General features: G+C 43.2%; 2 protein-coding genes across 4 annotated transcripts in view; one reads left to right on the top strand and one right to left on the bottom strand.

Moving 5' to 3' along the window:
• Positions 1-17,558, top strand: part of LOC109904500 (zinc finger protein 395) — a 27,215-nt gene extending 9,657 nt beyond the window's left edge. For 2 of the 3 annotated variants that reach the window (XM_031788335.1, XM_031788337.1), the window contains 9 exons: positions 281-586; positions 1,757-1,986; positions 4,074-4,186; positions 4,294-4,505; positions 4,655-4,755; positions 4,927-5,251; positions 6,296-6,388; positions 14,789-14,907; positions 15,143-17,558. In XM_031788335.1, coding sequence (XP_031644195.1) covers positions 392-586; positions 1,757-1,986; positions 4,074-4,186; positions 4,294-4,505; positions 4,655-4,755; positions 4,927-5,251; positions 6,296-6,388; positions 14,789-14,907; positions 15,143-15,254 — 1,500 coding nt within the window. In that variant the 5' untranslated portion in view covers positions 281-391 and the 3' untranslated portion in view covers positions 15,255-17,558. The remainder of the gene's footprint in view (positions 1-280; positions 587-1,756; positions 1,987-4,073; positions 4,187-4,293; positions 4,506-4,654; positions 4,756-4,926; positions 5,252-6,295; positions 6,389-14,788; positions 14,908-15,142) is intronic. The other variant, XM_031788338.1, reaches the window with a different exon arrangement.
• The window catches only part of LOC109903895 (prepronociceptin), a 25,515-nt gene continuing 20,578 nt past the window's right edge, over positions 16,766-21,702 (bottom strand). Inside the window, exon 3 of the mRNA XM_020500906.2 lies at positions 16,766-20,005. Within this exon, the coding sequence (XP_020356495.1) occupies positions 19,385-20,005 (621 nt within the window). The 3' untranslated portion in view covers positions 16,766-19,384. The remainder of the gene's footprint in view (positions 20,006-21,702) is intronic.

Genomic DNA, 21,702 nt, shown 5'->3' with positions numbered 1-21,702 from the left:
GGTGTTCAAAGATGTAACCAAAAATGCCTTCCTCGCACATTTAAACAATCCATCAAGGCTCATGGCATCAACACATGCATCTGGACAGATATGACTATGTCAATGAAGGCAACTTTATAGGGCTTTGAAGCGTGAAATACAATAGGAAATGGAGCACAAAGATTTTCTCTGTTATATAATGTATTGAAAGCAGATGGTCAATTTCTAAGGGCTGGATTCAATTCGCATCGCAGAAGTATCGCGGAAGACATTTTCTCCAATCTTGTTTCTTCTCTTTCAGCTGTACCTCTCTCTCACTCCGTCCTATTCTACGACCAGTCTTTGCCATTGTTCCAGAGAACCAAACCTCAATAGATCTTCTGAGTCTACAGACAAAGTGTTACTCCCAACCATGTTACCCAAGACTCGTCTGGGGAAGCGTTCCCCCCTAGGGGCATTGCTGTGTACCTCCTGCCCCTCCATGGAGAGCACACTGGAGACAGGGGCCCACGGGGACCCTGAGGGGGGTGTGGGGAGCCCAACTATGGGACCACCAGGGCCCCAGCATCTCAGCAGGTTCAACTACAAACTACACCCTGGACAGAAGGTGAGGGAGAGGGGAGACAGGGAGCGGTGGGGAGAGAAGGGGGATGGAGGGAGAGAGAGGGTGAGAAGGGAGAGTGGGAAAGGGATGAGGGTAGAGGAGAGAAGGGGCTAGATCGACAGAGTGTAGGTGAGAGAAGAGAGGGAGGGAGGGAGAGTGGGAAAGGGATGAGGGTAGAGGAGAGAAGGGGCTAGATCGACAGAGTGTAGGTGAGAGAAGAGAGGGAGGGAGGGAGAAAAAGTGGAATGCACTGTTCTTATGTAACTTTTCATAACTACTACAGATGTAGGATCTTCATTTGAGCCAATTTAAGAATCCTGCAGCAACAGGAAACCACTTTAGTTAATGGACATTTTTGAAATGGTTGATACATTTTTCGTAAGGGAAAATCATGTCTGAAATTTCAAAGTGGAAACTACAAAATTCAGAAGCCTAAACCTCAAATACACTACACGTTTTCAATTTCCTGCATTGCAGGAAAGTTCTCCTGCAACAGGGTGATCTGTATCTATCCCCATGTGGTCTCAGCCTTCTGTTTTCCGCTTGAGAGAAAAACAGCCAATGTGTCTGTCTGTCACTGTCTGTTCCCATTATCTTTCCCTCGTTTTCAGTGTTGATGTAAATCAGTATCTCTTGGCCTTTATCCCATCTCTTCTCATCTACAGTATTTCACTCCTCTCTCAGGTGAAGAGGCTGGGCAGCAGTCCATTGTCATTCTGTCACTGTCACTCTGCCTTTGTCCACTGGGCTGTTTTGATGGCCACAGTGGCACGATTACCTCAAGGCATCGCTTTCTCTCTTTCTTTTATATCTCTGTCTCGCTATGTCTTTCGCACCACTCTCCCCCTAGCTTGACACTAACTCTGACTTGTTGTTTTTGACTTGTCGTTGTACTTCTCTATCCCTCTCTCTCTGTCTGTCTCTCGCTTTGCCTCTCTCTCTCTCTCTCTCTCTCTCTCTCTCTCTCTCTCTCTCTCTATCTCTCTCTCTCTATCTCGCTCTCTCTCTCTCTCTCTCTCTCTCTCTCTCTCTCTCTATCTCGCTCTCTCTCTCTCTCTCTCTCTCTCTCTCTCTCTCTCTCTCTCTCTCTCTCGCTCCCTCCCACTCGCTCCCTCCCTCCCTCCCTCCCAGATTTAACATGTCACTGTCTCTAAACCCTCCCTCCCTCCACAGGTGTATGTGTTGTGTGGAGGGCGTGAGTGCACAGGGGTGGTGGAGCAACACAACCATGTGGATAATGAGGTGGCCATCCTGCTACCTGCTCTGGGACAGCATGTCCTGAGGAAACTACAGGATGTCTGGACCTCCCCCACCGTCCCTCCTCATCCTCCTGCTGCAACACAGAGCACAAGGAAACCATACCAAGTGTCCTCCTGCATCGATGTTCCCAATGTGTCCAGGAGGTAAGGGTAGTGTAATGTAGTGTGGGGAGGTAAGGGTAGTGTAATGTGGGGAGGTAAGGGTAGTGTAATGTAGTGTGTGGAGGTAAGGGTAGTGTAATGTAGTGTGGGGAGGTAAGGATAGTGTAATGTGGGGAGGTAAGGGTAGTGTAATGTAGTGTGGGAAGGTAAGAATAGTGTAATGTAGTGTGGGGAGGTAAGAATAGTCTAATGTAGTGTGTGGAGGTAAGGATAGTGTAATGTAGTGTGGGGAGGTAAGGGTAGTGTGGGGAGGTAAGGATAGTGTAATGTAGTGTGGGGAGGTAAGGGTAGTGTAATGTAGTGTGTGGAGGTAAGGGTAGTGTAATGTAGTGTGGGGAGGTAAGGATAGTGTAATGTGGGGAGGTAAGGGTAGTGTAATGTAGTGTGTGGAGGTAAGGATAGTGTAATGTAGTGTGGGGAGGTAAGGGTAGTGTGATGTGGGGAGGTAACGGTAGTGTAATGTAGTGTGGGGAGGTAAGGGTAGTGTAATGTGGGGAGGTAAGGGTAGTGTAATATGGGTAGGTAACGGTAGTTTAATGTAGTGCGGGGAGGTAAGGGTAGTGTAATCTAGTGTTGGGGGGTAAGAATAGTCTAATGTAGTGTGGAGGTAAGGATAGTGTAATGTAGTGTGGGGAGGTAAGGGTAGTGTGGGGAGGTAAGGATAGTGTAATGTAGTGTGGGGAGGTAAGGGTAGTGTAATGTAGTGTGGGGAGGTAAGGGTAGTGTAATGTAGTGTGTGGAGGTAAGGGTAGTGTAATGTAGTGTGGGGAGGTAAGGGTAGTGTAATGTAGTGTGGGGAGGTAAGGGTAGTGTAATGTAGTGTGGGGAGGTAAGGGTAGTGTAATCTAGTGTGGGGGGGTAAGAATAGTCTAATATAGTGTGTGGAGGTAAGGATAGTGTAATATAGTGTAGGGAGGTAAAGGTAGTATAATCTAGTGTGGGGAGGTAAGGATAGTGTAATGTAGTGTGGGGAGGTAAGAATAGTGTAATGTGGGGAGGTAAGGGTAGTGTAATGTGGGGAGGTAACGGTAGTGTAATGTAGTGTGGGGAGGTAAGGGTAGTGTAATCTAGTGTGGGGGGGTAAGAATAGTCTAATATAGTGTGTGGAGGTAAGGATAGTGTAATGTAGTGTGGGGAGGTAAGGGTAGTGTAATGTAGTGTGGGGAGGTAAGGGTAGTGTAATGTAGTGTGTGGAGGTAAGGGTAGTGTAATGTGGGGAGGTAAGGGTAGTGTAATGTAGTGTGGGGAGGTAAGGGTAGTGTAATGTGGGGAGGTAAGGGTAGTATAATGTAGTGTGTGGAGGTAAGGATAGTGTAATGTGGGGAGGTAAGGGTAGTATAATGTAGTGTGTGGAGGTAAGGATAGTGTAATGTGGGGAGGTAAGGGTAGTATAATGTAGTGTGGGGAGGTAAGGGAGGTATAATGTAGTGTGGGGAGGTAAGGGTAGTGTAATGTGGGGAGGTAAGGGTAGTGTAATGTAGTGTGGGGAGGTAAGGGTAGTGTAATGTAGTGTGGGGAGGTAAGGGTAGTATAATGTAGTGTGGGGAGGTAAGGGTAGTGTAATGTAGTGTGGGGAGGTAAGGGTAGTGTAATGTGGGGAGGTAAGGGTAGTATAATGTAGTGTGTGGAGGTAAGGATAGTGTAATGTAGTGTGGGGAGGTAAGGGTAGTATAATGTAGTGTGGGGAGGTAAGGGTAGTATAATGTAGTGTGGGGAGGTAAGGGTAGTGTAATGTAGTGTGGGGAGGTAAGGGTAGTGTAATGTGGGGAGGTAAGGGTAGTATAATGTAGTGTGTGGAGGTAAGGATAGTGTAATGTGGGGAGGTAAGGGTAGTATAATGTAGTGGAGGTTCTGTATGAGGTTGGGCATGTGTGTGTTTATGGGAGCAGGGTATACGTCTGTGTCTGTCTCTGTCTCTGTCTCTGTCTCTGTGTGTGTGTGTGTGTGTGTGTGTGTGTGTGTGTGTGTGTGTGTGTGTGTGTGTGTGTGTGTGTGTGTGTGTGTGTTGTGTGTTGTGTGTTGTGTGTGTGTGTGTGTGTGTGTGTGTGTTCCTAATCCCTTTCTCCCAGCTCCAGGAGTCCAGAGTCAGTGGATATGGATGAGATGATGGCAGCCCTCGTTCTGACCAGCCTGTCCTGCAGCCCTGTTGTTCAGAGCCCACCTCACAGAGACACAGTCATAGGTAATTAATTGATATATTAATTGATTGATAAGCTCTTAATTATAATTTTCATATGTCATTAATCATTGCAGGTCTAATCTAATATATGTGTGTGTGTGTGTACACAGCAGGTTCTACTGGCATGGAGTGCGGGGCGGGGGAACTCTCAGACAGCGGCAGCAGTGGCTACTGGAGCTGTGACCGTGGCTACAGAAGCCCGGCCCCATCTCCGCCAATCACAGAGACAGAAGGTCACAGCCTGGCCACGCCCACTGATGAGGGATTGGACATGGAGCTGGAGCAGGTGCTGTTTGATGAGCCTGCGCCACGGAAACGCAGGGTGAGTAGGGTAGTCACGGAAATAACCTTGCTAAAATTTACCAGAATTGACTGGCAAACACATCAGCTATTAACTATTTGTTCTTCATTTAGAGTTGAGTCAGTTCCATCAACCTTGCTTAACTGTGAACTTGTGTTCCCTCTCTCCAGAACTCAGTGAAGCTGGCCTACAGGTGTCTGTGGCCCAACTGTGGGAAGATTCTGACGTCTGTCGTGGGGATGAAACGTCACATCCGTACCCTGCACCTGGGGTAAGTGACAATAACATTTCCAATTATGTATCCACATAGCTTTATAAAATACTTGTATTATTGTATTGTTAGAATGTGGGAGTGCTTCTACTAGCAGTGGTAGTGGCAGAAGAATACAAAAAAACAACAGTTGCATTAATCTATGTACCATATGTGTTTTCTCTTCCACAGCCAGAGTGTTGAGCATGAGCGTTGCTCCCGCAGCGAGGAGGACTTCTACTACACAGAGATCCACCAGCGGGAGCTGCAGCCCCTCACCCCACCTCCTGGGGTCTCCACCCACACCCCTACCACTAGCACCAGCACCCCCTGGTTGGCCTGTGCCTCCCCCTCCAGCCCCTCTACCTCTGGGGTAGGACCAGGAGAACCAGGGGTAGGAGCAGGAGCTGGAGGAGACTCCCCAACAGAAGTGAATCCCCAGCCCAGCCAGCTCAGCCAGTCTGCCCCCTCCATCCCAGGGTGCTTCGGGCAGGTCCACTCTGAGCACTCCTACCAGGTAGGCACTAGGACAGGGTTCCCCAACTGGTGGTGGGTGATTTGTTGGACATAAAAGACCAGCGAATCAGATCCAAGTGATTTTAATTTGTTCCCAAAGTATTCCCACACATAATAGAGATACACTCAGTAGCCAGTTTATTAGGTGCACCCCCCATCTAGTACCGGATCGGATCCCCCTTTGCCTCCAGGGACAGCCTGAATTCTTTAGGGCATGGATTCTACAAGGTGTGGCGTTCAAACGTTGCTCAATTGGTATCAAGGGACCTAACATGTGCCAGGAAAACATTCCCCACACCATTACACCACCGCCACCAGCCTGTACCATTGACACCTGCTTACACCAATCCTGGCTCTGCCATCAGCATGACGAAACAGGAACCGTGATTCGTCAAACCAGGCAATGTTTTTCCACTCAATTGTCCAGTGTTTGGTTATCGCGTGCCCCCTGGAGCCGCTTCTTCTTGTATTTATCTGATAGGAGTGGAACCCGGGGTGGTCGTCTGCTGCAATAGTCCATCCGTGACAAGGACTGACAAGTTGTGCGTTCTGAGGTGCCGTCCTGCACACCACTCTTGTATTGCGCCATTATTTGCCTTTTTGTGGACCGCCTGTTAGCTTGCACGATTCTTGACAGATGTTTTTTGTTTGGCGGACCATTCTCGGTAAACCTTTGACACTGTCGTGCGTGAAAAGCCCAGGAGGCCGGCCGTTTCGGATATACTGGAACCGGCGCACATTGGCACCGACGATCATACCGCGCTCAAAGTAACTGAATGCCTCGATGCCCACCGTTTGTAGGAGAGAACCATTTCCATGAACATGATGGTATACTGTACCTAATAAATGTTTACATTTTCTCTGTTCTGGACATAAAAAGTGGAAAACAAATGTTTCTTGAGTTGAACACATTACAAGCACGCTATGAGCAGCTATTGAAACCTCTGTATTGTTTTGCAAATGGTTGTACAGCCTTTTGTTTTGTATTTTGCATTTAATGCTCCAACCTGATTGCGACCATTGACCACATTGTTTACTTCTGCAGGCTCCTGCTTCAGTCCAGGTGGTGGCATCACCCGTCTCTGTTTCCTCCACCTGCCGTTGGACCAAACCCACCTCCACCCCCCAACCAAGTCAGGTAGGCTTGCATTAGGATTTAAAACTGAAAGTATGCATTCATTTGACCTTGCATGGTGGGTCGTTACACGAAATGAGTGCCTTTTGCATCCCTTTGATATTTTAAGTAGAAATTGTGCACAAATATTGAATTTTAAAAGCCTGTTATATTTAATGAAGTGCCCTTTAATATAGACCACATGGAGACTTCAATAAAGCAGACTTAAAAAATAATATGAATAAATACTTTTTTTTAATATGCATTTTGACATGTCCCTCCGTGTACCTTCTGTGACTTCCAGGAAGATTTTAATCCCAATCCTTAACCCCAACATTTCTCAAAAATGTCACCATCATTCTAAAGCCCTAGTTATTTTGTTGCTTTTGACAAAGTCATTTCTGAAGATTATTATTGATTTCATGTGATTATTGATTCATTTTAAGGTACACATTTTTACTTTCCCTCGTTTTACGGTCAACCCTGTCACGTGAACTAAACTCTCGTATTAATATAGTATTCCTTTGTAAAGATTTTTTTTCAAAATAAAAATTGAACATCTAATAGACAAATAATATTTTTAAAGCAGGTGAGTTGGTTCTACTGTTTTTGGACATTTTCTGGTGTTTTGTGGAGGAAAACTGAGTGGGTCAAGTATAACACATCAACCCTGTTACCCATAGATAGACAGGATAGAAATGGTTTAACAATTTCATTTGGGGGGGGGGGATTTGCATTCAATTGCCCTTCCCTGTTGCACACAACAAGCTTCCATTTCACCTGTCACAAGGAGATTTATGGCTGATTTAAGCTGAAATCGTCAACCCTGTTACTTTATTTGGGATTTAATAGGCACGTACTTTAGTCATTTTATTATTTAACCTCTTTAGATGGGAAAACTTGTTTTTTATTGAGTTGAACATGTTTTCTTTATGACAGCATGTTACAATTGGGTGAAATCAACAAAAAAATCCACCAAGTTACACATCTCAAAAGGCCCCCGAATTCATGTAACAACCCTGGTGTACCAGGTGGGTAGAGCTGCACTTTGGGACCAAAGGAATGTTCTCAAATGCGCAAACTCCACCCATCCCGCGTCTCAGCTGATAATTAATACAAATGCACCTAGAAAGAAACCCTGACTCCTGAGGCTCTTGAACGCAACCCTGACTGTAGAATCCAATAGAATAATCTGAAGGGAAATTCCCATAGATAATTTGCGTATAAACGCTCAGTTTAAGAACACCACAATTGCTGTTCATGTTTCATGCTGTATGTCCAGGTATATTTTCACTTCATTTTCCCCCTTTAAACACAGAGCTTTCCATATCTCTAAGCTTTTTGAATTCATCACGTATTTTCTTGAAAAGCGTGCATTTGCATAAACATTTCCCCCTACAGAGCCTTTGCCAGTATGTGTTTGTGGAGTAGAAGTCAGTCCATCAGGGACAAAGGATAGATTTATAACCCTGCCTCCAGAGCTGCTCTATACTGCCAATAGCGTGTCGTGGATATTTACCAGGCAATCCCCTTGTTGATTTGATAATATTTTCCATTACCGAACATCGCCTTTGTCTCCACTGGCCCATAGACTCCTGTTCTGTGGTGCTACATCACTGCCACCTATCGATCGTTAGTAGGAACTGGGGGTCATTTTTCTGTGTTGTAAACAACACGTGGTCAATGGCACGATCAAGTCACTGCAGTAGATCAGCTGCAGTGCACACACAGAATAGTCATTGCACGTACCCTTTCAGCAGTAAACATGGATTGTTCAATTTGATGTGCACTAAATATGCATTGGATTTTGACAATTTGGACAGATCGTTTGTCATGAATGCTAAAATAGTGGATAAAGAGTTTCCTTGATAATTCATCTGTGTTGTTTTGCTGGACTTTTACCTTGCAGTATTGTTAGATGTCCACATCAAATGCAATATGTCCTAATTTATTTGATTAGTATATTTGTCAGGGACCATCCACAAAAAAAATGTATTGCATTGCATATTGTATTGTACCAGATTTATCTTCCCCCTTCAGTTCACATCTGCAGCAGTTATGTGCAGTAGTGTATACAGAGATTTTACTACAATTTACTACAAATTAAGTGTTTTGAAAGGCTGGTCATGGCTCACATCAACACCATTATCCCAGAAACCCTAGACCCACTCCAATTTGCATACCGCCCTAACAGATCCACAGATGATGCAATCTCTATTGCATCTACACTGCCCTTTCCCACCTGGACAAAAGGAACACACCTATGTGAGAATGCTATTCATTGATTACAACTCAGCGTTCAACACCATAGTGCCCTCAAAGCTCATCACTAAGCTAAGGACCCTGGGACTAAACACCTCCCTCTGCTACTGGATCCTGGACTTCCTGACTGGCCGCTCCCAGGTGGTAAGGGTAGGTAACAACATCTCCGCCATGCTGATCCTCAACACAGGGGCCCCTCAGGGGTGCGTGCTCAGTCCCCTCCTGTACTCCCCGTTCACTCATGACTGCACGGCCAGGCACGACTTCATCACCATCATTAAGTGGTCCAAGCACACCAAGACAGTTGTGAAGAGTGCACGACAAAACCTATTCCCCCTCAGTAGACTGAAAAGATTTGGCATGAGTCCTCAGATCCTCAAAAGGTTCTACAGCTGCACCATTGAAAGCATCCTGACTGGTTGCATCACTGCCTGGTATGGCAACTGCTCGACCTCTGACAGAGGGTAGTGCGTACGACCCAGTACATCACCGGGGCCACGCTTCCTGCCATCTAGGACCTCTATGCCAGGTGGTCTCAGAGGAAGGCCCTCGTCATAGACTGTTCTGTCTGCTACCGCATGGCAAGCGGTACCGGAGCACCAAGTCTAGGTCCAAGAGGCGTCTAAACAGCTTCTACCCCCAAGGGATAAGACTCCTGAACATCTAATAAAATGGCTACCCAGACTATTTTCTTTGCCCCCCCCCCTCTTTTACGCCACTGCTACTCTGCTATTATCTATGCATAGTCACTTTAATAACTCCACCTACATGTACATATTACCGACATTTCCTCGACTAATCGGTGTCCCCACACATTGACTCTGTACCAGTACCCCCTGTATATAGTCTTGCTATTGTTATTTTACTGCTGCTCTTTAACTACTTGTTACTTGTATTTCTTATTCTCATATTGTATTTTTTATACTGCATTGTTTGTTAGGGGTTTGTAAGTAAGCATTTTACTGTAAGGTACCTGTTGTATTCGGCGCATGCTAATACATTTTGATGTGATTTGAAATCCCTGGGCGGGCCGCATAGTCCAAATAGTGTAAAAGATTCCAGGGTTTTTCTTGATTTTTTAAAACTGTTTTCTGCGTTATAGAATAATAGTGAAGACATCAAAACTATGAAATAACACATATGGAATCATGTAGTAACCAAAAAAGTGTTAAACAAATCAAAATATATTTTATATTTGAGATTCTTCAAAATAGCCACCCTTTGCCTTGATAATTGGGGCAGCAGGTAGCCTAGTGGTTAGAGTGTTAGGCCAATAACCAAAAGGTTGCTGGATCGAAACCCTGAGCTGACAAGGTTCTACCCCCCACTGTTCCCTTTTAGGCCGTCATTGAATTTGAGATTTTTTGGTCCCAACCGCCGTGAGACGCAGAGTAGGTGAACGGATGATCTCCACATGTGTGGCTCCCACCGTGAAGCATGGAGATGAAGCATGGAGCATGATGGTGTGGGGATGCTTTGCTGGTGACACTGTCAGTGATTTATTTAGAATTCAAGGCACAATTGACCAGCATGGCTACCACAGCATTCTACAGCAATACGTCATCCCATCTGGTTTGCTTTTAGTGGGACTATCATTTGTTTTTCAACAGGACAATGACCCGAAACACACGACCAGGCGGTGTAAGGGTTATTTGACCAAGAAAGAGAGTGATGGAGTGCTGCATCAGATGACCTGGCCTCCACAATCACCTGACCTCAACCCAATTGAGATGGTTTGGGATAAGTAGGACCGCAGAGTGAAGAAATAGCAGCCAACAAGTGCTCAGCATATTTAGAAACTCCTTCAACACTGTTGGAAAAGCTTTCCAGGTAAAGCTGGTTGAGAGAATGCCAAAAGTGTGCAAAGCTGTCATCAAGGCAAAGGGTGGCTACTTAGAAGAATCTAAAATATATTTGGAATTGTTTAACACTTTTTTGGTTACTAAATGAATCCATATGTGTTATTTCATAGTTTTGATGTCTTCACTATTTTTCTACAATGTTGAAAATAGTATAAATAAAGAAAAACCCTAGGTGTGTCCAAAATTTAGACTGGTACTGTACAGTTTTTGAAAAAGTACTCAATTGTCATACTTGAGTAATAGTAAAGATATCTTAATTGAAAATGACTCAAGTAAAAGTGAAAGTCACCCAGTAAAATACTACTTGAGTAAAAGTCTAAAAGTATTTGGTTTTAAATATACCTAAGTATCAAAAGCAAATAGAATTGCTAATATGTACTTAAGTATCAAAAGTTTTAAAAACATAGGTAGAGGTCAACTGATTATGATTTTTCAACGCCGATACCGATTATTGGAGGACCAAAAAAGCCGATACCGATTAATCGGACGATTTTATTTTATTTGTAATAATGACAAATACAACAATACTGAATGAACACTTATTTTAACTTAATATAATACATCAATAAAATCAATTTAGCCTCAAGTAAATAATGAAACATGTTCAATTTGGTTTAAATAATGCAAAAACAAAGTGTTGGAGAAGAAAGTAAAAGTGCAATATGTGCTATGTTAGAAAGCTAACGTTTCAGTTCCTTGCTCAGAACATGAGAACATATGAAAGCTGGTGGTTCCTTTTAACATGAGTCTTCAATATTCCCAGGTAAGAAGTTTTAGGTTGTAGTTATTATAGGAATTATAGGACTATTTTCCTCTATACAATTTGTATTTCATTAACCTTTGACTATTGGATGTTCTTATAGGCACTTTAGTATTGCCAGTGTAACAGTATAGCTTCCGTCCCTCTAGTTAGCGCGCGCTAAGTAGCTAGCCATTTCACTTCGGTTACACCAGCCTCATCTCGGGAGTTGATAGGCTTGAAGTCATAAACAGCGCAATGCTTGACGCACAACGAAGAGCTGCTGGCAAAACGCACGAAAGTGCTGTTTGAATGAATGTTTACGCGTCTGCTTCTGCCTATCACCGCTCAGTCAGATACTAGTATGCTTGTATGCTCAGTCAGATTATATGCAACGCAGGACACGCTAGATAATATCTAGTAATATCATCAACCATGTGTAGTTAACTAGTGATTTTGATTGATTGTTTTTTATAAGATAAGTTTAATGCTAGCTAGCAACTTACCTTGGTTTACTGCATTCGCGTAACAGGCAGTCTCCTTGTTGAGTGCAACGAGAGAGAGGCAGGTTGTTATTGCGTTGAACTAGTTAACTGTAAGGTTGCAAGATTGGTTCCCCCAAGCTGACGAGGTGAAAATCTGTCATTCTGCCCCTGAACAAGGCAGTTAACCCACCGTTCCTAGGCATCATCGAAAAATAAGAATGTGTTCTTAACTGAGTTGCCTAGTTAAATAAAAGTATAAAAAATATGTGCCCAAAAATACCGATTTCCGATTGTTATGAAAACTTGAAATCGGCCCTAATTAATCGGCCATTCCGATTAATCGGTCGACCTCTAGACTGTAGTGATGCCTCGTGCACTGAGATGCAGTGCCTTAGACCGCTGTGCCAATCGGGAGCAGACGGCATAATTGTATTTTTTTAATTAAGTGGCAGATAGCCAGGGGCACACTCCAACACTAAGACATAATTTACAAATGAAGCATTTGTGTTTAGTGAGTCCATCAGATTAGAGGCAGTAGGGATGACCAGGGATGTGAACTGGACCAATTTCCTGTCAAAATGTAACGAGTACTTAAGTACTTTACACCACTGGTGCTGTGTATATATATATGTATTTTTAAAATTGTTTTATACATTTTCGGTATGGAAAAATGCTTTCAATGTAAACGTAAATGACTTAAACCAGATATAAAGTATGTAGGACAGATAATATAATTGTTGAGAACTAACAATCACCAAAATAAAAGCTAGATCATCTGGGAGATTTGAAAATTCCCAAAACAATGAATTTAGCAATGAAAATTTTGTTGTTTTGTTTGAGTAAAACAACACAGCATTAGCCATGGCCAAATGCATAGAATTGCAGGAAATTTCAGTTGAAGTCGGAAGTTTACATACACCTTGGCCAAATGTTTTTCACAATTCCTGACATGTAATCCTAGTAAAAATCCTGTCTTAGGTCAGTTAGGATCACCACTTTATTTTAAGAATGTGAAATGTCAGAATAATAGTAGAGAGAATGATTTACTTCAGCTTGTCACGCCTTGGTCTTAGTATTTTGTGTTTTCTTTAATTATTTGTTCATGCCAGGGTGTGACATGGGCTTATTTTGTTGTCGTATTGGGTTTTTTGTAGGCATTGGGATTGTGGCTGATTAGGGGTGTGTCTAGCATAGGCTTGGCTGCCTGAGGCGGTTCTCAATCAGAGTCAGGTGATTCTCGTGGTCTCTGATTGGGAACCATATTTAGGTAGCCGGGGTTTCACTTAGTATTTTGTGGGTGATTGTTCCTGTCTTTGTGTTAGTTAGCACCAGACAGGCTGTATAGGTTTTCATGTTTCGTTTGTTGTTTTTGTATTTAAGTTATTTTGTGTATCGCTATATCTTCATTAAAAGACATGAGTAACCACCACGCTGTATTTCGGTCCGACTCTCCTTCAACAGACAAACGCCGTTACACAGCTTTTATTTCTTTCATCACAATCCCAGTGGGTCAAAAGTTTACATACACTCAATTAGTATTTCGTAGCATTGCCTTTAAATTGTTTAACTTGGGGCAAACATTTTGGGTAGCCTTCCACAAGCTTCCCACAATAAGTTGGGTGAATTTTGACCCATTCCTCCTGACAGAGCTGGTGTAACTGAGTCAGGTTTGTAGGCCTCTTTGCTCCACACGCTTTTTCAGTTCTGCCCACAGATTTTCTATGGGATTGAGGTCAGGGCTTTGTGATGGCCACTCCAATACCTTGACTTTGTTGTCCTTAAGACATTTTGCCACAACTTTGGAAGAATGCTTGGGGTCATTGTCCATTTGGAAGACCAAGCTTGAACTTCCTGACTGATGTCTTGAGACGTTGCTTCAATATATCCACATAATTTTCCGTCCTCATGATGCCATCTATTTTATGAAGTGCACCATTCCCTCCTGCAGCAAAGCACCCCCACAACATGATGCTGCCACCTCCGTGCTTCACGGTTGGGATGATGTTCTTCGACTTGCAAGCCTCCCTGTTTTTCCTGCAAACATAACGATGGTCATTATGGCAAAACAGTTCTATTTTTGTTTCATCATTTTTCCAAAAGTACGATCTTTGTCCCCATGTGCAGTTGCAAACCGTAGTCTGGCTTTTTTATGGCGGTTTTGGAGCAGTGGCTTCTTCCTTGTTGAGCGGCCTTTCAGGTTATGTCGATATAGGACTTGTTTTACTGTGGATATAGATACTTATGTACCTGTTTTCTCCCGCATCTTCACAAGGTCCTTTGCTGTTGTTCTGGGTTTGATTTGCAATTTTCGCACCAAAGTACGTTCATCTCTAGGAAACAGAACGCGTCTCCCTCCTGAGCGGTATGACGGCTGCGTGGTCCCATGGTGTTTATACCAGCGTACTATTGTTTGTACAGATGAACGTGGTACCTTCAGGCGTTTGGAAATTGCTCCCAAGGATTAACCAAACTTGTGGAGGTCAACAATTTTCTTTCTGAGGTCTTGGCACCTCAGAAAGAGGCACTGAGATTGGAGGTAGGCCTTCAAATACGTACACCTCCAATTGACTCAAATGATGTCAATTAGCCTATCAGAAGCTTCTACATCCATGACATCATTTTCTGGAATTATCCAAGCCCACAGTCAACTTAGTGTATGTAAACTTCTGACCCACTGGAGTCGTGATGCAGTGAATTATAAGTGAAATAATATGTCTGTAAACAATTGTTGGAAAAATTACTTGTGTCATGCACAAAGTATATGTCCTAACTGACTTGCCAAAACTATAGTTTGTTAACAAGAAATTTGTGGAGTGGTTGAAAAACAAGTTTTAATGACTGTAAACTTCTGACTTCAACTGTATAGTGGCACCCTGTCCTTGTTTCCTTCCTTAATCTGCAGATCCTTTCACATCAGTGCAGATGTAGACTTGGATAAGAAGCCTTTTGATTGGATGGGATTTGCGATTCTACTCAAATCCCTCTTCATTACCTCTAACGCAGGCAGTAATAATATGTGTATGTTCTGTAGTTTTTCTCTGCTCATCATCTGTGTGTTTCCCCCTGTGTCCACCAGGGCGCACCATTCCTTGTGCGGTCAGTCAGTGTGGGAGAACAGTGGCTGCAGCAGCAGAATGCCCCAATTAGGCCACACCCTGCCAGCACCTCTCCCCCACGCAGCCACTGGACCACAAGGTGAGCTATTATACTATACTACATACTATTACTACTGTATTGCTATTGATAACATATCTGCCTCAGTCAATTTGAGTCTACGGTCATGTCCCTTCTCGCATCCCTCTATGCATCCCTCTCTACACATGTCTCTCTGTCCAATTCCATTCATACATTTACTGTCAACTAACTCAATCTCTGACTCTTTCCCTCTTCCATCTCCTCTCTCTTTCCCTCGCTCCCTTTCTCTCTACAGGAGGATCCGTGGCGAGGCTAAGAAGTGTCGTAAGGTCTACGGCATCGAGCACCGGGATCAGTGGTGCACCGCCTGTCGCTGGAAGAAAGCCTGCCAGCGCTTCCTCGACTGAACTCCTAACCGAAGAAGAGAGGGACGAAGAGAGAAAAAGAGATATGGAGGAGAGAAAGAAAGTGAGAGACTGCCAGAAGAGAGGAGCAGTCACCTCTTCAAGTGAAGACTGAGGAAAGATCTGGGGGTCAACCAGTGGAGCAACATGTACGTTGGTGTTTATTTCTTTTCTTTTTTTATCCGTTTTTTTTGTACTTTTTACAACTTTACTAAAAGTTTTTTATGTACTTTGTTCATTTCTTTGAGAACTTCAGGTTCTTGTGTGTTGGTGCTCACGGTGAACTTGGCGGGCGCAGCTTAATGACCTATGACCGGTAACCTATGATCTATACCTGCAGCATAGTCCCGCATCTCAGTTCCTCTGTCTTCCTGCCCAGTGAGGGGCTATACAGGAAGCAGACTTCTTCTCTTCCAAATCTTTGGCCGTATCCTATAACCAGCAGCTCTTCTATACCCAGCAGCTATATAGGGGATGCCTATTGCTCTATGACATCATGCCGTCCATAACTTGGCTTGGGAACAAGGCTTTCTGCTTGTTGCCAAGGGTGGACATGAGCCAGGCAGGTGCTGAGCAGAATATCTGATCTGTAAATCAATCCAACTTCCAAATGCCTGGGCAAGAACAGATCCATATGATACAAAGATTAACCGATACATTCACGCTTTGGCTTTCTGTCAGTGTAGGTGGTGGAGAATGAACGATTAGGAGAAGAAAGTAAAGTGATACAAGGAGGGAGTTAGCCCTAAGTAGCAGAGGTGAAGCTTCATTAAATACTTAGTAACAAGCATGCTAAATACAGGACCTATGTCAGAGAGGAGAGATGCTGGCCATCAACTTGTTCAGTTATTTGTTAATAATGTATACCATCTGTTATCAATTCCATAAAGAGCGCTGATTGGCTGGGAGAATCCTCCTTGACCTATAGGATTCCATCTGCTCAAGATCTACCAATCAGTAAGTTGTAACCAGTAAGTTGTGTCTTAAACATTGAGAATTGATTGGAGAGTTGTAATTGGAGGAGATGTAAAATGCAGATTTGGGATTCATATGCCCAACCCGTCTGATGATGTGTTTATAAGCCATTTACTCCTGCAAATTCGTATGTAGCTTTTTTATTGAAATGGGCTTTTTTAAGGAAACAAAAATAATGTTTTGTCGACGTCGACTATGTAATTTGTATTGTGTGTTTCGTTATATTATCCAGCAATGTTGTGTCTATATTTTGCAACTTGTCGTTTTTTCTAAGATGTGTTAAATACAATGTTCCGCCAAGAATTACCATGTTGTGGGATATAGGAATCAATTCACATACTTTAGACCAATCAGATGTCATACACACTGATTTTCACTTCTCTGACTATGATGCAAGCAACTGTTAAAAGTTAAAGACTCAGTATCTCGTCCTTGTTGTTAGCAGCTACTGTAGCTATCCTTCCTGTTTTGCCTTAGTCTTCTGTGTTCGGGTCTGTAAGAGCAGCCATTTTGTAAGAGCAGAGTCTTTTTTTGGGGGGGGGGGGGGGGGGGATGGTCTATAATATAGCCAAGTAACAGGCTTTAGTTACACTAACAGATATAATTTTAAGCACTGTAGTTTATTGTTAAAGAGACACTATGACAGAATAGGACATGGAAGGATTGGGTCCTTTTACAACATGGAGGTCATTGGCAGGTTGTGTCTTACATCATTGTAATAAAATTAAACATTTGTATAATATATTTGGGCAGGAATCTATCTCCGTACATTTGTCATATACTTGGATGGCCAATAACCCATACCGCTCTCATTAGTGGCGATACACTAATTTAATTTAATTATCGCGGTTCCTGGTTAGATGTGGAATGTACCACATAGTACCAATAATAATATCTTAAATATGGTGCCAGCATTGAGTCTGAATGCATTTAACAGGCTAAGTTAGGCTTATTTTAAAATGATATGCTGCTCGGGGGCATTGTGGCCCTAACCCAAACCCTTGTCACTCTACCACCTATTGTAAATGAACATGCATACATCTCTGTTGAAAAAGCCTTTAATGAACGTTCGGCATAAACAGATGTTTCATATGTTAAGACCCAAAATATATTCATGATTGTTTATTGAAACTCATGTTTCCTTGCAGTAAGCCAATGAATCCACAGAAGCAAAAAAACTAAACAATTGTATTTATATATATTGTCCTATGTATGTACTTAGAGAAAAAACAACTGTTGAATAAAGTACTATTTGTATTATGATGCACTCATTTTATATGGAATCTGAAATGTTTTTGTCTTTTTGATGTTGAAATATACTTGATAAAGATTTATCCTGTCGAAAGTAGTCTTCTATTTTGTAGTGTTTTTAAAAAATGGTGTCCTGGGCCTTTTAAGTTAGATGTAAAGTTATATTTAAATATGCTCCAAAATATGTGACAGAAACTATTCTAGGCTTTACATTTTGGCTTATGAGCCTGTATCTATACAGGAGATTTTATTCAAGAGAACATGATGATGATAATGATTATTATTATACAAGACAATATTGGTCTGGAAATGTTCTGTGTAATAAATGGGGTGTTGTGGGATTGATACAGTATAAACTGATGTCATCATCTTGTGAACATTCTAGAACATTGGAACAAAACACCTCAAGACACAGAATCATTTGCTGCATGACAAGCCACAAAAGAAATAGTAAACTATCTTTATTGATATGTTCAATTTCTGCTATTTACAGGTTTTATACTGCACAACAAAATTGTTTCACATAATAACAATGTAACGAAAAAGAACACTGTTCATACATACAGTAGGCTACATCTTGTGTCTGCTTCAACAAACACACGCCAAGGTTAATTTCAAATCAGAACATTAGCTTTGCCAACAGATCATTTGTATTTGAGCATGGATAACCTCCTGCAGTCTTATACAGTAGGAATAGTTTGTTGTGATGTTTTGTACCAAATTATAGTAGACACTATCAGGGTTGATATTGAAGTTTGGAGAATATTTAGAGAATATTAAGAAGTTCTGAACATGTCAATAGGTTACAGATTGAGCCATCCACACACCCAATACTGAGTTTGTGTTATATATCAAATAGTCATGAACGTATACTAGCACATTTTCAATTGGAAATCTGAAAGATCATTTTTGGTCAGCCACTAGAGGGTAGCACTATAAAGAGAGTGACGCCCTGATCCGCCAAAGACAGTCTCCCTCTCTCTCATGTACTGATGTACCAAAGGCAGTACAGTAGCCTATCGATAGGCAGAAACTGCTTCTCCAAGACATCGACGATAACGCTTGTAGGCGATGTCATGGCGACGTTGGCTAGCTAAACTCCGGCGTAGAAACACGTCATCGGGTCTAACGGTCGTCTCGCGCAGAACTGCGCATGTGCAACCTGTCAAATTAAAGGCACTCCTTCGATATACAGTTGTTTTTGACGAAAATAAAAACGTGCCAGTTTGTCACTTTTACGAGGTTGGAGTAATAGCATGTTCAACTACTTATGACATTGGCTCGAATCTAGGTTGTGCCTTTAGAGTGTTTAAATGAACATCTAAGGAATCATTTTTCACTTATCTCATTATTGACTTCTCAAACCCCAAACCTTGGTCTGCTTGGTCTGTTTCGAAAGTGTTTACCGAAGTCTCGCGATGTTGCGGCTCTGGGTTTAGAAACTTTGTGGATGGTTCAGAAAATCAATGAAAACTTCACTAGTAAGTCATTGAAATCGATGAAGTTTCCACTGAATTTACCCATGTAATACTAATAGCCAAGATTGATGAAGGCAAAATTTGTTTGAAAAGTTACATTACAGATACAGTATGGAAATGCAAAGCAAATAAAGTGTGTTTGTGTGACTATAATAATAATCCAGAGTGATTCTCTGATAAACCATTAATAGCTGTATACATTGTATTTTTTACAATTTTTGTTTTTTTTAGCTTTTATTCATGATATGTTGATATCGCTATCAATGAGAAATATACAAGACTGAATCTATAATGCTCCAGTGTGGATTTTCATGAGAGGTTGTGTTCAGAACAGAAGTTTAATCATCACCGTGGTGACGGATTTGAATATTTAGGGGAGGGTCTGGGGTTTGCTAGGTTATGGCAGGGATACGGTTGCTTTGGGCATGGCTACACCTCGTTCTGTTGGGTGATGTCAGTGGAGTAGCTGTTGTAGGACTTGCTGGCTCGGGTGCTCATGCCCAGGTACTGCTTCAGGAACTCACTGAAGCGTTTCTGGTTGTTCCACTTGCGGGCAGATTTCCGGACGCCTATGAACCCACCGTAGCGCTTCTGCAAGGGCCTTCCAGGGCCCATCAATTTCCTGTAGCCGTGCCTTCCCTTCAGGAACCCCCCAAAGCGCTTTGACAGACTTATCCCTGCCGCTCCGTCCTGCTCTTTCTCTGTCGCGCTATCCCCCTCTTCCTCGTCCATTTCCTCCATTTCCCGGGGCAGCTGGGAGTTGTAGGCAGCATCGGCGAGGGTTAGCTGTCTCTCACTGCCCAGCTCGTCTGTCCCCAGAGCACGGGCCACGTGGTCAAACCTCTGCAGGGCTGCTGGGTACATCAGCCCCTCATCCCCCTGTTCCTCTTCTTCCTCTGGCAGCATGGCCTCCACCTCCTCCTGGGCCCGTTTCAGCATGTCAGCGCCCCCTATGGACAGGAATGGTAACTGTGGCGGTGCCAAGACCTTGCGACACAGGTCCCAAATGAAGGCAGGGGAGACGTTACTGTCACACTCCACCAGACATACCTGAGAGGAGAGAGGGAGGAAAACACAGAGCACATGATCGTTAGATAGAGAGGGAGAGAGAGAGAGAGAGAGAGAGAGAGAGAGAGAGAGAGAGAGAGAGAGAGAGAGAGAGAGAAAAGAAAGAAAGAAAGAAAGGACAAACCTAAGGGGAGGATGGCTTATTATAATGGCTGGAATGGAGTTAATGGAATTGTACCAAACACATGAAAACCACGTGCTAGATGTGTTCGATACCACTACATTTTTTCCGTTCCAGCCATTACTATAAGCCCCTCCTCCCCAAATAAGGTGGCACCAGTATACTTTCTGTCAAATGCTGACGTGAAAATGGCTTTATGCATTTCATTGAGATAGACGATGATACACAGTCAGACACTGGGATTCCCATTGTGAGGGTGGCAGGCTAGAGCCGAAAGGTTGCTGGTTCGAGAACCCGAGCCGATGTGCCCTTGAGCAAGGCACTTTACCCTAATTTTCTCCAGGGGCGCCGTACTACTATGGCTGACCCTGCAAAACAACACATTTCAGCCCACCTATCTGGTGTATGGGACAATAAAATATACAGTATATGTATATTTTTTAAAGAATGATAGCAAAATGTTTATGATGCCCATGAAGACATCGTACTGTTCTTCTCTCGCCCGAACATAGTCCTTTCTTTGTCTTACAAATACCTCACCTTGAATTAGTATGGCGTCCATGCTATCTAAATGGTATTTGTGTGAATATATATATCTAGAATCAGTCAGTGGGTTTGGGGTTTCTCTGTACGCATCACAGTCTAGTCTCGCAGTCTCTCAGTGGAGATTCTCCACATCAGAGCTGAACCTGCTATCAACACATACACACACAAATATTATCCTTATCTCAGGGTGCCGAGTCATACCAAAGAATATAAAACATGGGACCCTGTGCGTCTCTGATAGATCTGGGGTAAGGCCCTGCGATAGACTTGCGTCCTGCCCATAGGGTGTACTTGTACATCAAGCTGCCTCACGCTACAGAAACAGGAGATAAGCTCCTGCTCCTATGAGCCGTTCCGGCTTGTACAAGCCAAGGCTACTTACTTGCATAGGAGAGAACGTAGCAGAATACACTGAAGCCACTAGACAAAGAGGGGGGTCGGTGGTGCGCTAAACCTCCAGCAGTGAGATGGAGAGAATGGAGAGGGCAGAACACTCACTTCTATCCTCAGGAATCAATTAGCCAGCGCAAATTAAAAGCCAGATGCCGGGAGGCTGGGAGGGCATAATGCTAAGAGTCAGATATCGTCAACAATATAGGAGATAGATTGTGGGGAGAATGACTGTGGTGAGGGAAGGGTCGTTTTAGAGAAGGATGAGAGCAGAGCGTGATGGATGCAGGTGTGCGGGGAGTGAGGGAGATGGTAGGTGCGTCTGTGTGCGCATGCATGCGTGTTTCTCTATGGGGGGGGTCCCAATCTCTCTTCGACGACGGCGAGCGCTCTATTTGTGACATCATCAATCTCTCCAGGCGGCGGCAGTGGGCCAACCAGCTGTTGTTTATTGTGTGTGCATAATTAGCCTATGCTCTAAGTTAACTGAATCACCAAAGCTGTTTAAAGCCAAAGGAGCATCTCCTGAGTGAATTAGCTCTATCATCCCACAGACAATCAACCTATAAAATATTTCCACACTATGAGGTTGGAAATAACACTCAGAAGTTGTGAAAATGAT

Source organism: Oncorhynchus kisutch, linkage group LG14, assembly GCF_002021735.2.
Source record: "Oncorhynchus kisutch isolate 150728-3 linkage group LG14, Okis_V2, whole genome shotgun sequence".
Taxonomy (NCBI): domain Eukaryota; kingdom Metazoa; phylum Chordata; class Actinopteri; order Salmoniformes; family Salmonidae; genus Oncorhynchus; species Oncorhynchus kisutch.
Note: the sequence above shows the minus strand (reverse complement) of the source record. Positions and strands in the feature narration are given on the sequence as shown.